Source organism: Peromyscus maniculatus, chromosome X (genome assembly GCF_049852395.1).
Source record: "Peromyscus maniculatus bairdii isolate BWxNUB_F1_BW_parent chromosome X, HU_Pman_BW_mat_3.1, whole genome shotgun sequence".
NCBI classification, from domain to species: Eukaryota; Metazoa; Chordata; class Mammalia; order Rodentia; family Cricetidae; genus Peromyscus; species Peromyscus maniculatus.
This window is the reverse complement of record NC_134875.1, coordinates 56025211-56040282: the sequence shown is the minus strand read 5'-3', so window position 1 is coordinate 56040282 and position 15072 is coordinate 56025211. Positions and strand designations below refer to the sequence as shown.

At 39.9% G+C, this 15072-nt stretch overlaps 1 protein-coding gene across 4 annotated transcripts in view; it reads right to left on the bottom strand.

Moving 5' to 3' along the window:
* Positions 1–456: 456 nt before the first annotated feature.
* The window catches only part of LOC102915254 (melanoma antigen preferentially expressed in tumors-like), a 34309-nt gene continuing 19693 nt past the window's right edge, over positions 457–15072 (bottom strand). For 2 of the 4 annotated variants that reach the window (XM_076561650.1, XM_076561653.1), the window contains 3 exons: positions 4850–5149; positions 3326–3910; positions 457–2595 (listed from right to left, as the gene is read on the bottom strand). In XM_076561650.1, the coding sequence (XP_076417765.1) occupies positions 2082–2595; positions 3326–3910; positions 4850–5139 (1389 nt within the window). In that variant the 5' untranslated portion in view covers positions 5140–5149 and the 3' untranslated portion in view covers positions 457–2081. Of the gene's footprint in view, positions 2596–3325; positions 3911–4849; positions 5262–7379; positions 7472–15072 lie in introns of those variants that run through there. The other 2 variants (XM_076561651.1, XM_076561652.1) reach the window with 2 other exon arrangements.

Here is a 15072-nt window from a genome sequence, read left to right as displayed (position 1 = left end):
GAAAACTGTGGTACCTGATGATTTGAGGAATTTGCACTTGCCAGTATATTTTTGGGAGCTTCTTTCAGGTTGTTTTGAACATATGGAAATCAATTGGCTAAACTGTAAATATAGAGAAAAAATGCCCTAGGTGAAGGGAAAATTTCTCAGTTCTTAAAGAGACTGGATCCCCTGCAGCTGTGAAAAGCTCAGCTCATTATTAAGGTGCCTCTGAGTTTTCTTTCTGTGTGAGCCCACACACCCATGTTGTGACACTTAGCAAAATATAAGTGTAATCATACAAGCAAACTTTAGTTTTGTAGATAAATTTTCATGTTTTATATCTCCAAGATATAGTCCAATATCATCTCAATATGTGAGAACTATGAACAAAATTCTGTAACTTTTAACTGTATTTTTGCTTGGCTAATCTGAAATCCGGTGTTATCATTTAAAAATTGAAACAATATAGACATATTACTGTTTTTGCTTTTTATTGCTATATCTTTAAAATGCAGTTAGGTTTATTTAAAAAAATAAAAAGTAAATGGTTATTTTTGTTTCATTTCCTTATTAAGTAATTAAGAGCAGTGGTGTTGACATTTCAGCATGACAGGAACGAACTAAATTTTATACACTATGTCCTTGCAATGCAGTGTATTCCCATTTCAATACATTCATAACATAAATACATTGCTTATTAATTGGTTTGACATGCTTTTTTGTACTGTATCTTGAACAAACATGCTTTTCTATGTATGATAATCACATTTTGGAGTATCAAATATAAAGGAATCCATATACATATTTGCTACACAATATTACAGCAATTGTGTCAACTTTAACAGAAAAGAAACAGCAGAATATTCAAACAGAATCATGTATACCATGAAGGATGCCATGTATCCTAAATGTCTCCTAAGCTAATATGATAGAAGGTGGTCAAGTTGATGGCTCCATGGCAGGTGGGTGAAAATTTTGAATAGGTTAGCTCAAGAACAGTTTCCAGGGCAGGTGGTAGAAACTTTAGAGCAGGCTAGCTCAAGGAGGCATATCAGTGTAGTCCCACTCCTGAAGGCTGTACAGAGACTCAGGCTCCTGCTCTCTCTGCTTCCTGGCCTCATGAATTGGAAGGATCTCCCTCTGCCACAAGCTCTTTACCATGTTCTGCCCTGCTGAAGTTCCAAACCAGTGCAACAAACAATCACGGTGAACCGTCTAAAGCAGAGAAACAAAGTTCTCTTCCTTGTCTATTATGTCAGGCATTGTGCACAATGACAGAAGGCAGACATCAAGCAGATGTTTGAGAAAGTCTCCAAGATGGTAACATTGAATCCATGAATTCTGTTGAGAAGAGTCAACATCATAGAGTTCACTTTGCATTGAACAGACCATGTAACAAGAACAAGGAAGATAAATCGGGGTCCAAGAGTGGAAAACAACTTTCTTCTATGCACTAATGAACGGTGGAGGAATAGATAAACCACAGAAACATTCAGCCTCTGAGTGGCTTGAGACAGGGACCTTGTCTTGTCTGTTCATTCTTGCTGCCTACAATAATATCGCAAGCCGATCCTTGGTAAATGAGTATGAAATAAAAACTGAGCCACTCAATGGGTAATGGGCACAGATTCTTTATCTCACTGTTAAATCCAGATGGTTTCCCATAAGCAACTGAAAACATCTTAATATAGAAGCTTAATACAACTCAGGGGATAAAAGCATCAGTTTCAATAACTACCTGCCCTCCAAAAACATATCTAGGAAAGGCTAGAGTGTCATGTCTGCAGTCAAGTGCCCAGAAGTAAATCTCAGTGAGGACAAGGCTGTGGTAATTCATGATATAGTCTTTCCAACTCTTCTACCTAAAACTTTAGTAGGAAGGATGAAGTACTATCAAGAACAATAGTCAAGAGACACACAGACACTCTGAGTCCTCCATCTTCTAAGTTATTCTCTATAGAAATCAGTTACATACCTATATTTTTAACTGTATTTTGCTAAAACATAATAACCTTATATATTCAGTCTATGGGATCAAGAGAAAAACATTTAATACTTAAAGGGAACATATCAATGTGAAACTGTGTTGGACTGTAAATTTAATCAGAGAAAGTCATCCAATGCATGTCGTTCCTTTTTGCCTCTTGTAGCATTCTTTTCAATCGTGCCTGCACATCAGCAAGCTTCTGTCGATCTAAACTGTCCTGAAAGTGCCATCTCCCATAGCAATGCACAGGGATAGGATAAAACACATATTTAAGCTTCACCAAGGATGTTAAGTGCTCAAGAATTCTCATTAGCATAGTCATGGTAACTGGATTAGAGGAAAAGTTGAGGATTCGGAGTTGAGAACAGCGACTTAGTGCAGAGATGAGAACAGAGATTGTAGAGTCTGTTAAAAGGCAATGATTGATTGCCAGATGTTGCAAGGTGCTAGAGTTATTCTGCAAAAGGTTATAAAGGGGTTCATCATCTTCCCAGTTCATTGGGTTGTTGCTGATATTCAGTAGCTTTAAGTGGTTGGCTTGAGGGCACTCAGACAGAAACTTGAAGTCGTTGTAAGAAAGTTCACAGAATGGTAGATGTAAGAATTCCAAACTAGCTGGTAGGACTCTGCAGGGTAGAAACATAAAAGTATTTCTGAAAAATGAGGACTAGAAGAGGGAAACTATATCTATGAATTTAAAACCAACTATTTTGTACATGGATTGCATCAGCAACAAATGATATAAGCTTTCATGTACTTAATAGACTTGTGGGTCTATGAAAGATACTTTACCACCCTGACAAATACTATTTTAACCTTGACACTGTGTACAATATTATAGAGTTGTGTGAAAAACTTAGTGGAAAATATTATCTGCTTAGTAATTACAATATAATCAAGGTAGAGGAGCAACCAACTGGAAGCTCCCTTTGGCCAGTCCCCAAGTGACAGCCTCTACAGTCACAGCCTGAACCTTGGAGATTTTCCTAATGCTCTGACATTACTGTCTATGGGTAGATGGCTAAGTGCACCTGTGCCCAACCTGAAGTCTTTCTCTCAATTCCTCCTCTTCATCTCTCGATGGCCAGAGGAGGACTGCATTGTTCTCTTCACCTTTATACTTCTGGAATGAGCACACTGCCCGCACACGGTCAGCTGACAAAGGTTTTTGTAACCCCATTTTCTCTTCAATTACAGAAAGATACCCTTCCCTATCTGTTTTTAAACTCCCAGCATAGCCCATGCTGAGGTGGAAAGAAAAAGGGCTATGGGAAACTTAAGAATATCTAAGGATTACTTCTCTCATCTTAAAAACAGGCTATTATTGGAAACTCGGTATCCATCCCATACCCTTACCTCAGGACATGTTCAAGATGATCTGTGAGGCAGAAAGAGGACAAGTTGAGCTCATTGAGATGGTCCATACGCCCAAGCTCAGAGATAAAATTTCGAAAGGTTTCCCCATTCAAAGATCTACAAGTGATTTTACACAGACAAAGTCTTTCCAGGTGCACCACCTGAGCCAGAAGGGTGGTGACCTCACTCAGAGAAGCCTGATCAACTGCCAGGTGATCAATACATTTCATATCCAGATGACATAGGGTGTTTCTACAGTCACACACTTTGTCTATTTGCAAATCTCGGCAGCACAGGTGCAAAGAGCCTGAGCTCTGCTCTACTTTATTCAGAAGCAGAACCAAAAATTCAGTTTCCCTTAAGGTTCTATCAAGGGAAAGGTTCACTAATAATTCCATAGCCTGCCTGGAGGACTGAGCCTCAGGTTCTGAACTTGCCATACTACACTGGCCTTCGATTTTCAAGATAGAGTGCTCAGAGTAAGCACAGGAGTGAAAACAGGCAGGTGACTTAGTACTGCTCTCCGGACAGATGATCTTGCAGCCAACATCCTGCCTTAAATCTAGGATCCTCAGTTTAGGGCTCCTGCAGGGAAAAGAGAACATAGAACACTAAGAGGTAGCAAACATTAATATAACCGAACAGGATCACTGATAACACGTAGTGATAAAATCATCTATTTTTTCTTTTGTTATTCCATATACCAGATACCAGCAAGACTTTCTTATTCAAATACTGTATCCTTTACTATTTTCTATGATCAACTAATGCTCACAAGTCTTGCTATTCCTGTCTTCTATGAAACATCTCCATTACGTATCTCTATCAACAGTAGCCTCACTCACATCTATTACAAAATTAAAACCCTCTGTAAGACATCAGAGTTTTTAAGATAACCTCAACTGACGTACCAACAACCTCACATTGATTTTCAGCATTCACCATTAACTAACTGTGAAAGATTATCTAGTCCGCTCTTGCAACAGGCTACAGGATAATGTGTTGCTATCTTGCCATACACCCATTATACACATTCTTACTGAAAAGCTGAGTTCTTGGCAGTAACACCTGAAGACCATCAGGCATGTCTTTCAGTTCACCATGTTTCTTGTATGCTTAATTTTCTAGCGTGGAGACAAAAAAGGGCCAAGCCTTTACCATTGCAGTCAGTGTCTTCTCATGCCCATCCACTGAGGAAGCAGCAGTGGACAACAGAACAAAATTCTCAGTAAACAGCACACACTATTTTCTCTTTTATTCTCCACCAATCCTCAGCAGTCTTAACACTCATGTCCTTCTACGTAATAGTAACACCATAATATGAATCCATCAACAGTGCCCTCAATCGCTTATATTCCATACCCAACCTTGTAAGACACTTGTTCTCAAAGTGACCTCAACACTGGACCATCAGTCCCATAGTCTTTTTCACTGTTTCACTTTTTGCATACTACCTTTGGAAGAGTAGCAGGCTGTGGTATAACCTCCTGTGTCTTACCACATCTCTGTTATACAGGGTCTTACCTAGAAGCTGAGTTCTGGACAGGTAGGAACTGAAGACTCTCGACCATGGTTTTCAGGAGTTCCCGCTGGGACTCCCGAGCCCTTAATGATCCAATGTGGAGACACATAAAGGGCCAAACCTTCACCATTGCTTTCACTATATTCTTATGCCCACCCTTGAAGGCAGCAGAGAACAATGGAACAAAAAGCTCCCTTGGTATCACCTCGAGAGCGTGAATTGCTGCAGGCTCATTATTCAGTAGATGTTGTATAGAAAGATCCAACAGTGTGGGCACTTCCCTGTTGTCCATCTTAATGAACCTGCAGGAGGGTGAGAAACATTAGAAAACTTGACAGATGGCCACAGAATCTTCTTTGCATCCATTGTTAGCAATATAGCTAACTATTTGTAGAATAAATAAAACAGCTGTTCTAGATACCTGCCTCTATTTGTAGGCAAAAGAAATTGGTTTGTGAGTGTATTAAGGTCTATTTGTGTATGAATAGACATAAAACCAACTCCTTTACATATGTGTATACACAAATATTTGTAAGTGATCAAATACCAATAGAAATGAGCACTAGGTTAGCAGAAGACAATTTTGGTCACTTAGCTACCTGACTCCTGATATTTCATCTCAATAGTATAGAAGCCATCACAAAAGAAAGGGTAAATCTATTCAAAAGTGATGCCATCATCATTATCTTGGAAATATAAAATACTAAGACATCCTATTAATTGTGATTAAAGAAAAAAGAATGACATCCCAGCCCATGACTTGTCATACTTGGATCACCTTTGTGGCATATGAAGACACACCAAAATTGCAAGAGATATGCACGAAAGAAGATGGTTAGGGGCTTCAAACTGACCTGAGCCTACAGCCAGAAACACCAGTCCCAACATAATCCTAAAATACAAACATGTATCCTAAAGATAAAGGGAGACCCAGTGTAATGAAGCAACTCCCCCAAAGATGTCCAATTAAATCCTTAAGTTCTCTCCCTTATGTGGTAACAGTCTACCTGAAAACAGAATAGAAATTCTAAGCATCTAGTAAAGGTGCCACATCAGGTGTTGAGTTGGAAAAAGAACTATATGACATGGTTAGTGTAGACTAGAGGAAGGTATGGGAATACAGAGTGAATTCCATTAAGATGTGTAATTAATATATCTTAAAAATGAATGGACTCGTTATTTTGATTTCTTTATATATTTTGAGGTCTTTATATATTTTGGAGATCAGCCCTCTGTGTCAGATGTGGGGTTGGTGAAGATCTTTCCCCGTTCTGTAGGCTGTCCTTTTGTCTTATTTACTGTGTCCTTTGCCTTAGGACAAAGAAGCTTCTCAGTTTCAGGAGGTCCCATTTATTAATTGTTGCTCTCAGTGCCTGTGCTACTGGTGTTATATTTAGGAAGTGGTCCCCCATGCCAATGTGTTCAAGGATCAGAATCCATCCCTGGCGCATGAGTGGACTTTTTGGAGCCCACTACCTATGATGGGACACCTCGTGCAGCCTTGAGGCAGGGGGAAGGGCTTGGACTTGCCTCTACTGGATGTGCCTCCCCATGGGAGGCCTTGTCTTCTTGTGGGGGGCAGTGGGAGGTGGGTTTGGAGGGGGAGGCTGGTGGAGTGGGAGGAGGGAAGAGGGGGATCTTTGATTGGTGTGTAAACGAATGAAAAAATTTTCTTAATAAAAAATGAATGGACTCAATGGGGAAAGAACAAAAAATCACTAATCACAAGGTTGGTTGGGAAGTGACAGGAGAGCTGAAAAGTGTAGTGAAGGGGAGTTGAGGAGGTGAATATGTTCAAAATATACTGTATGAAATTCTCAAAGAATTAATAAAATTATTTAAAAATAAGTGAGTGGTGTCATATAATGAAAACTTGAAACTATAGTCTTTGAAACAGTTTCTGAGAAAGTGTAAAGTCAAAGAAGGTATGAGAATCATCCAAAGAAATCTGGCAATTATGAGGAAGGAAAAAAAAGGGGAAATTAAGAATCTGACAAAGCAAAAAGAAACATAGAATCAGAATATTCATAACTTATTACCCCTTTAATACCCCAAACAAAGAACTCACTGTAAAGAGTTGTCCTCAGACCTCCATAGACCTCTTTGACATGTACTCACCTGCACTTAAACACATCATACAAACACACAAACAATAATTTAAAACTAATCCAAAATCAGAGAACAAACAAAAAGGAAGTGTCAGGTTAAGGAAAGGTAGGACCTTCAAGTTTCAGCAGCCTCCTCTCTCACACAGGCTCTCTTCTGCTGGGTGGGAATCAAGAATGCCCTGAGATCAAATCCCCCCCCCCCAAAAAAAAAATCAGGGTCCTTTCCTTCTCAACTCTTAAAACACATATGAGATAATTGTATGGACATCAGCACCCTCATAATTTACAAACTATAGAGTCCCTGAAGAGAGGGAGCACCTGCCCCCTATAGGTATAAAAGTTATGAATACATAGTAGAGGTTCGTGGGACACAGAAAAAAAATAAGAGTTCCTAAAAGGAAGAGAGTTGTGTCAGATAACTGACCTTTGACTGTCAGGGTTCAGCACCAACCTAAAAGTCAATAAAGGTGAAAAAACTCAAAGTCAATTCTCAGTTGGCATACTCCAGTAGTGGACCTAGAAATAAGCACAGTTAAGACTTGGACACTTAAAACATTTGGTTTTGCCCATTGTATTCCCTCCTTTTCTGTCCACTATGCTTCTGTATCATTGATACTTTACAGCATTTTCAAACCTTCTAGGTTTTATTCCTTTCCGTACATTTACCTAGTTTGGTTCACACATTTGTAATTATGCACTCCTATCATTGTCTCTTTCCCCTCCTCTTCCTCACATGCTTCCCCTTTTTCCTTCTCCACTTTCTTTTATTCAGCATTGCTTCTTCTTAGGTTCCTCCCACCCTACCCAGTTCATTTAGTTTATTTACTATGACCACATCAACAACATAAAAATAAATAAATAATGAAGGTAAAACTCAGAGAAGACCTAACTCAGGTCATGCAGCCTGCTCACCAGCCCACATCAAAAACATCATGATCAAGTTGGGTTCCTATCAGGGACACGGGGTAGTTCACGTTACACAAATCAATAAAGACTATACAGCACCTAAATACATTCAGAGCAGAGATCACAGGATGATCTAAAATATGCAGAAAGGTGTGCTTGCCTAAGCAGGGCACATCCTAAAACTGGAAAAACAAGCAGAAGAGACCTTGGAAAAGCTAAAGACCTGTTAATGACAAAAGTCCTGAAGATTCTAAGAACACACCTCAACATAAAATGGTTGTACGTAACAAACCTATAGCTAACATTATACTAAATTGTGAAGACCAGTGTGGGGCGTTTACCCACCACCCCCACAGCTTCCCAGAGTTTTCTTGAGTGCGAGCAGCAGGAAATATTAGATAGAAGGATTTATAGCGGAGAATCTTGCGGAGATAAACAGATAGAAAATAAAGGATAGCCTCGAGAGGGCCTGGAACCTATTCCAACGGCCCCCGACTGTCTCTGGCCCAGGGTTTTTATAGAGACGCCAAGGGGTGGAGCAAAAGACCTCCTCCCCCAGCACAGCCAAGTGCAGACCATCTCAGACACCTGCACTCAGGCCCGTGGTCCTGATCATCCTCTATTTGGACCTGCTGGGTAAAGCCACGAGGAACCCCAGAACGGGCTCCCACAGGTCCCCCCTTCTTAATATATATAAAAAAATAACTATTAATGGCTTACAGCAATCTCCATAGCTGTTACAACTCCCAGTATGGGAGTAGAGGATGATATAAATGGCATTTCTCTTTTGAATTAGGTCCAATTAGGTGACCACAGCAGTCTTAGCTGCCTCAAGCCCTTTCTAAACCAAAACTCTTAAGGCGACTACAAACTTAAAGAATCCCTTAGCTTCATCATTACCATTAACAGGTTAACATAAATATTGCTCTACATAGTCACAATTCTCTCAATCTTACAACTCAAAGCAAACTCTTAACAGAACCATTAGAATTAGCATATATGGTGCTATATATAGTTAACAATTTTCTCCGTCTTACAACTTTAACTCAGTCATTTGAATTTTTTTGTTAACAGAACATAGGAAAAACTTCGATGTATTCACATCAAACTTAAACATTTCCTCAATTCCACAAAGCCAGGGTGCATTAATATCAATAGGTTTCTGCGAACATAATTCAATCGCATAGCTCCTCCTTTTCTTTATAATTTTTAAGCAAAATCTCAAGCCTAGTTAGAAAACCCAAACTTTTCTGTTTAAACAGTTCCATTTGTAACATAAAACCAGTTCCATAAGTAATTCCATTTTTACATAAACAGTTCCACAAAACAATTCATAAATCTCCAATTAATAAAGCATATTACATATACACAAAATTGCATCTTGATTCTAAGTAGAAATACATTTCTTCATTTAAACAGTTCCATTTTTAACCCAATTCCAGAAAACCATTCCTAGGTCATTATTCAAAACTGTCCCATTGCAATGAAATCTCTATTGTTCATTTCATTTAAGTACCAAAATTCAAATGATAAATATTGGTACTAGCCTTCCAAATTTGAAGAAATCCATAACCAAAATCTTTTTGTAATTTTATCTCATTTTAAGTTCAAAAAGTTCCAACAAGAAATAAATTCTGGTATCAGGCTTTCACTTCCAAATATGAAGAGACGTTTTACAACCAAGACTTTTTGCAGTTAACAATTTTAGTTCAAACAAGCATCTCTGCAACTTTTGTTCTCACAGACAGACCTTTTTAGTTATAGTAATATTTTAAACCGCACCGTTTTTGCTGTTAGCTCAGGTTTTTCTGTGCTGCGTTGATATTTCACGGATCTCAGCTGCGGATGCCTTGTGCTGGTTCTGACGTCTGCCATTCTTAGCTTCTTAGCGGCTTCTGGAGCTTTTGAAACCATTCAGACTGCCTACTTTGCAGTCTACTAGGACACTATCTCCTGTGTCTCAGGTGTTTTCACCATATACATTAATAGACTCACACTTAACATTTACACTTTTTCACAAACTCACATATAACTTTTTTTGCCTTGCAAAGCATTTAGACTCATATTCAACATTTACACGTTTTTACAAACTCACATGCAACATATTAACATCTACTTATTTATACTTTATAGAACTACTTTAGCAAATATATTTCCTATTAATTCTTATATTTACAAACTCACATATCTTATATTCGTCTTTCTACTTCTTACTCTTAATTATCATCATCTCTATCAGATTCTCTTAACTAGACAGGAAGTACGTACATCATTTCTAAAGTTTACAGTTTATAGTTAGCTTTGTTATAAAGCACTAGGATTTAGTGAGTGTTGTCATTATAGAGTTGTGATACTTGTTGCTAGGGGATTGTAACATTCTTGGGACGAAACCACACTCCAAAGTTGCCAGATCTCTCAGCCATTCCGGACCGGCAGAGATGCACTGTCAGCGGTAGATGGTTTTTAACTAGAGGCTGTCCCTTCACCCATATTCATAATAGTTCCCTAAGAACTTCACTTCAAACAAATGTTTCTATCACAGCAGTACTTTTGGTTTGTTCTACTGAAAAACTTTACTCTGAGGGTGAAATTACTGTATTTAGCTGCTGTAAAGCTCTTCGCCAAATACTGCATAGCTATTAGGTGATATAAAATATTTTTCCAAAGGAGCTAGTAAAGCCAAAAGCGGCACAGCTCCGAATTCTTATTTCCTCACTGTTTGCATTAACCAGTGACAAAACCTCAGAAATACTAATCGAGCCATTTTCATTCTGGTTCCTTATAGGAACGTCATTGGAGCTGACTTTCCTTAGGTTCCACGCTCCTTACCAGACGCTCCGGTAACCACCGAGCTTCATTCTCCTCTTGTGAAAAAAACACAAACATGTCCTCGACCCCATATTAACACAGGATCGGGACCCTTCCATAATCCCGAGCAGGGATCTTTCCATTTCATTTGAGTTTCAGGATTTAGTATTTTCACTTTATTAGCTTTAACTCCTGATGTTATTAGCAGCAGTGATATTTAGCATTGATTTCTTATAAGGAACTTTCAAGGTAAAGCAACTCTATGTAAGACAGCTAGATTTTCTGAAGTTTGTTTCCCATCTATAAAGCAGTCATTTCTTTTTTGAATGCCTGTTTCCTTGTCTCCTTATTAGATTTGCAAAGGAATTACTCATTGCAGGCAGTTTGTTCAAAAGGCAAAGAACTTTTCAAATTTCAACATAAGTTTCTTCATATCTAAAGACAACGTTCAGTGTATAAACTGCTTTCCCTTGTTTTAAGGATTTTAAGGTGACTTGTTTGCTCTTATAGGTAGCTTGTTGTCATCCAACTACCGTAAAACTTTGCACAGCTATTAGGGTAAATAAGGCATTTTACCAACGGCGCCCCAAACCACGAAGCACCTAGTTCCATATCCTTTCAATTTTTCTTTGGAGCTGACACTTAAACCCTTAGACGACTTTTCCCCTTATTCTTTTAAAAGCTGTATTTTAATTTTAGAGCTGACAAAAGTGTTTCAGGGCAATGTCGCCATCTTTAGCAGAAAAACTACCTTTCCCAGAATGCATTTCCCTTATATCAGTCCATAATAATATCAGTCCCATATCAGTCCCATATCAGTCCCTCATATCATTTCCCATAGTTCTTTTTGGGTCTGAGAGTCAACTGGTTGTCTTTTACCAGACTTGCTTACAAATTCTTGCCCGGGAGGTTTGAACAAAGTTTTTTGCTTTTGCAATGGGAGATCTGAACAAGCATTTTACATTTTCAGCTATGGGACATTGGGAGGTTTCTATTCTCCTCAGCTGGCTTTAACAGGTGTCTTTCCTTCATCAGACACTGGCCCCCGAATCAGAACCGCACCTGCCTCGTTAGCACTCATTGAGGCTGGCATTTCTGATAGCAACTTTCCTCGGGGCTTGTGTTTGTTTTAGCCAGTCAGTGAAAAACAAGATCATTTACAACAGCTTTTCCATAGCTCCTTCAGAGATTTTCTCCCACTGATCTATCTCATTTTGCTTGTTCCTTGCCCCCCAGGTGCAGAGCTTCAGGTATCTGTCTGAGGCTCTGTTCCTCTGCTAGCTGCTTTTGGAGGTAGGGGCTTTTTTTTCTCCCCCCGAATCTGCCTCAAACTCTAGCAGCTTTGTCAGGTCATGCATTTTCTGGGGAGGAATCTGTCCCCCTCTGTTGCTTCAGAGTCTTTCTCCCAGACAGTTCCCAGTTTGGTCTCAGTTTAGCCCCTCTACCCCAGAAACAGTTTCCGACACTACAGCGGCGGCTTTCCCTGCTACTGAAGGTAGGGGCTTTTTGTCCGTTTGTTTTCAGGGTCTGTGCGATTTGCATACAGACTGAAAAATTTAACAAGGGAGGTTTTTGCCATTTCTAAACTCCCATTAGAACAGGTGTTTTGCCTCATCAGGCCTTCACCGGGCCCAGTCCCCCAGTGGGTTGGGTTTGCTTGTCTGGGTGCTCAAGGACAGAGCTTATGCCAGGGGCAATCACCCCTCAGGGCTACACTCCCTCATCTTAGGGAGTCAGTTGAAACAAAGCTTTTCTCAAAGAGGTGCTTTCTCTGACAGAAAAGAAAGCTTTACTCCTGGATAGTTCTGTTCTGCCCTGGCTGGGCTGTTTCCCCAGACAGCGTTCTGACTCGGCAGCACGACTGCTTCAGACACAATTCAGCTTTACTGTTTTCCCAGAAAGGTCCTTACTCTGATAGGAAAGCTTTTTCTCAGATTTCTTTTTGCAGCTGTGGACCTATCAACCCGGGACTTGTAGGAAAGTGGACAACTGTGCTGTTCCCACCGGCTTTAGCTTTGTTTGTTCATTAGCAATCTTCCCCTGGGTCCTGCACCTTCCTGCCTCAGCTCTGTGCTCCAGGAAGTTTGCAACTGCAGGAACCCTAATATCCCCGAAATGCACTCCAACTCAGAGACCAGTCACCTCTGGGTTTTTGGTCAGAAGCGAGGATTCAATGCTAACAGTTTGCATTGCTTCAGGGTATCTTTGCATTAGGAGGATTAGGAGCACCTTTTCATTCTGAAATGCTCACTCAAAACCTTTGCTGCCTCAGCTCAGCTGTAACTGTGAAGCTTGACTATTTTGCTTTTCTCAGGTAAAGTTTCCTGCCCTTTTTGGGCTCTCTGTGGCTCTTCACCCTTACTCTCCCCAAGCGTTTCCCTCAGGGTACTCTGACCCACTGTCTTTTACTAGCTTGAAGAGACAGAGCTTAGAAGGGGTTTTTAGAAACTTGTCCCTGCCTCCTGCATTGCAGGGAGGATTTTTAAAGCTTGAAAGAGAACTTAGAGGTTTTGCTGTCTTAAGTTTGTTGTTTTCCCTTCGAGTTAATCACAGGTGGTCCCCCATACTATCTTCAGGTGATTCTACTCTTTCTGCGAGAGGTTAGAGGCTTTAGTTTTTCTTAAGAGAGAAAGATTAAGGCTTTTTAGAGAGATTTTTCCCCCAAAATTTTCCAAGAAAAGCTTTAGAATTTAAGAGAAAGATTTTTTTTTTCCCCAGGAGAAAGACCAACTTTTCCCAAAACTTCCCAACTTTAAACTTTGACTTCTTACACCCCCATTTTTGCCTCAGGGAGAAATTACTTTCTCCTGCTGCTTGGACTTAGCATTTCAGCTGTCCCCAGGTCAAAAGCTTCCATAGGAAACTTTCTTCCCCATAAGCTCAAGAGCTTTTTTACTACCCGTAAAGCCCAAAGAAAGATTTTTTTCCCCAGTTTGCTTTCAAAGCCCCCAAAGTTAGAAAATTGAAGAGTTTTTCTGTCTAGTTGCCTTACTTATTTTTTCCTACACAATCTTACACTTCTAAGTTTTTCCTAAACTATATTACTACCCTATACCTTACTTATTTTTCACAGATAGAATTTGAGAAAGGGATAGAAGATAGAAAATTTTGACAGAAGAGAATTTCGCTGCAGCATCGGACATCCTTCCAGTCCACTTTCCTTTTCTCTCGAGGATAAAACCCCTGCCTCACCAAAATATATATATATATAAATATATTTATATTCCATAACACCGGCATGCCTTTCCACTGGCAGGGCTGACTCAGCACTTTCACCAAAAACTCTGTATTAAAACTATTATTTTCCTTTATCTTTAGTCCCTATTACTTTGTCTTAAGTCCCTGTTCATTTGTCTTTAGTCCCCCCTTTTTTTTGTTCCCCTTTTTTTCTTCAGTCCCTTTTTTTCTTCAGTCCCTTTTTTTCTTTAGTCCTTTTCTTTAGTCCCTGTTCACAGCGCCATTCTGTGGGGCGTTTACCCACCACCCCCACAGCTTCCCAGAGTTTTCTTGAGTGCGAGCAGCAGGAAATATTAGATAGAAGGATTTATAGCGGAGAATCTTGCGGAGATAAACAGATAGAAAATAAAGGATAGCCTCGAGAGGGCCTGGAACCTATTCCAACGGGCCCTGACTGTCTCTGTCCCAGGGTTTTTATAGAGACGCCAAGGGGTGGAGCAAAAGACCTCCTCCCCCAGCACAGCCAAGTGCAGACCATCTCAGACACCTGCACTCAGGCCCGTGGTCCTGATCATCCTCTATTCGGACCTGCTGGGTAAAGCCACGAGGAACCCCAGAACGGGCTCCCACAGACCAGAAACCATTTTATCTAAAGTCAAGGAATAAGACAATGGGATCTGCTCTCTAAAACCCTTTTCAATATCCTGCTTGAAGGATTTACCCACAGTAATAATACAAAAGAAGGATATAAGTGGGATAAAATAAAAGAGGTTAAATAATCTCTATGGGCAAGTGATGTGCTCATATGGTTAAAAGAATACAAACACTCAAACACAAACACTAATATGTACTTAACACTTCCACCAAGGAAGGAGGGTGCTCAGCAGCATAAAATACTGTGCAGTCCATAGTGACCCCAAACCCTGATACTGAGGAATAAATCAGAAACACAAGCCCATGCACAATGTTTTCAAAAATTTACAATGCCTAGGAACAAACCTAACTGATGGAGTGAAGTACTGAAAAATGAAAACATTAAATCTCTGAAGAAATGGAAAGAGACACTAGAAGAGCGAAAAGCTTCCCACTCACATAGATTAGCAAAATGACCATGTTACTGCAAGTTACACACAGATGCAGTGCAATGCCTTGAATTCCCGATTATGTTTAGCTCAAAGGAAACCAAGTCCTAAAATGCAGGGACAAGAACAACAGACCAGAAGTAG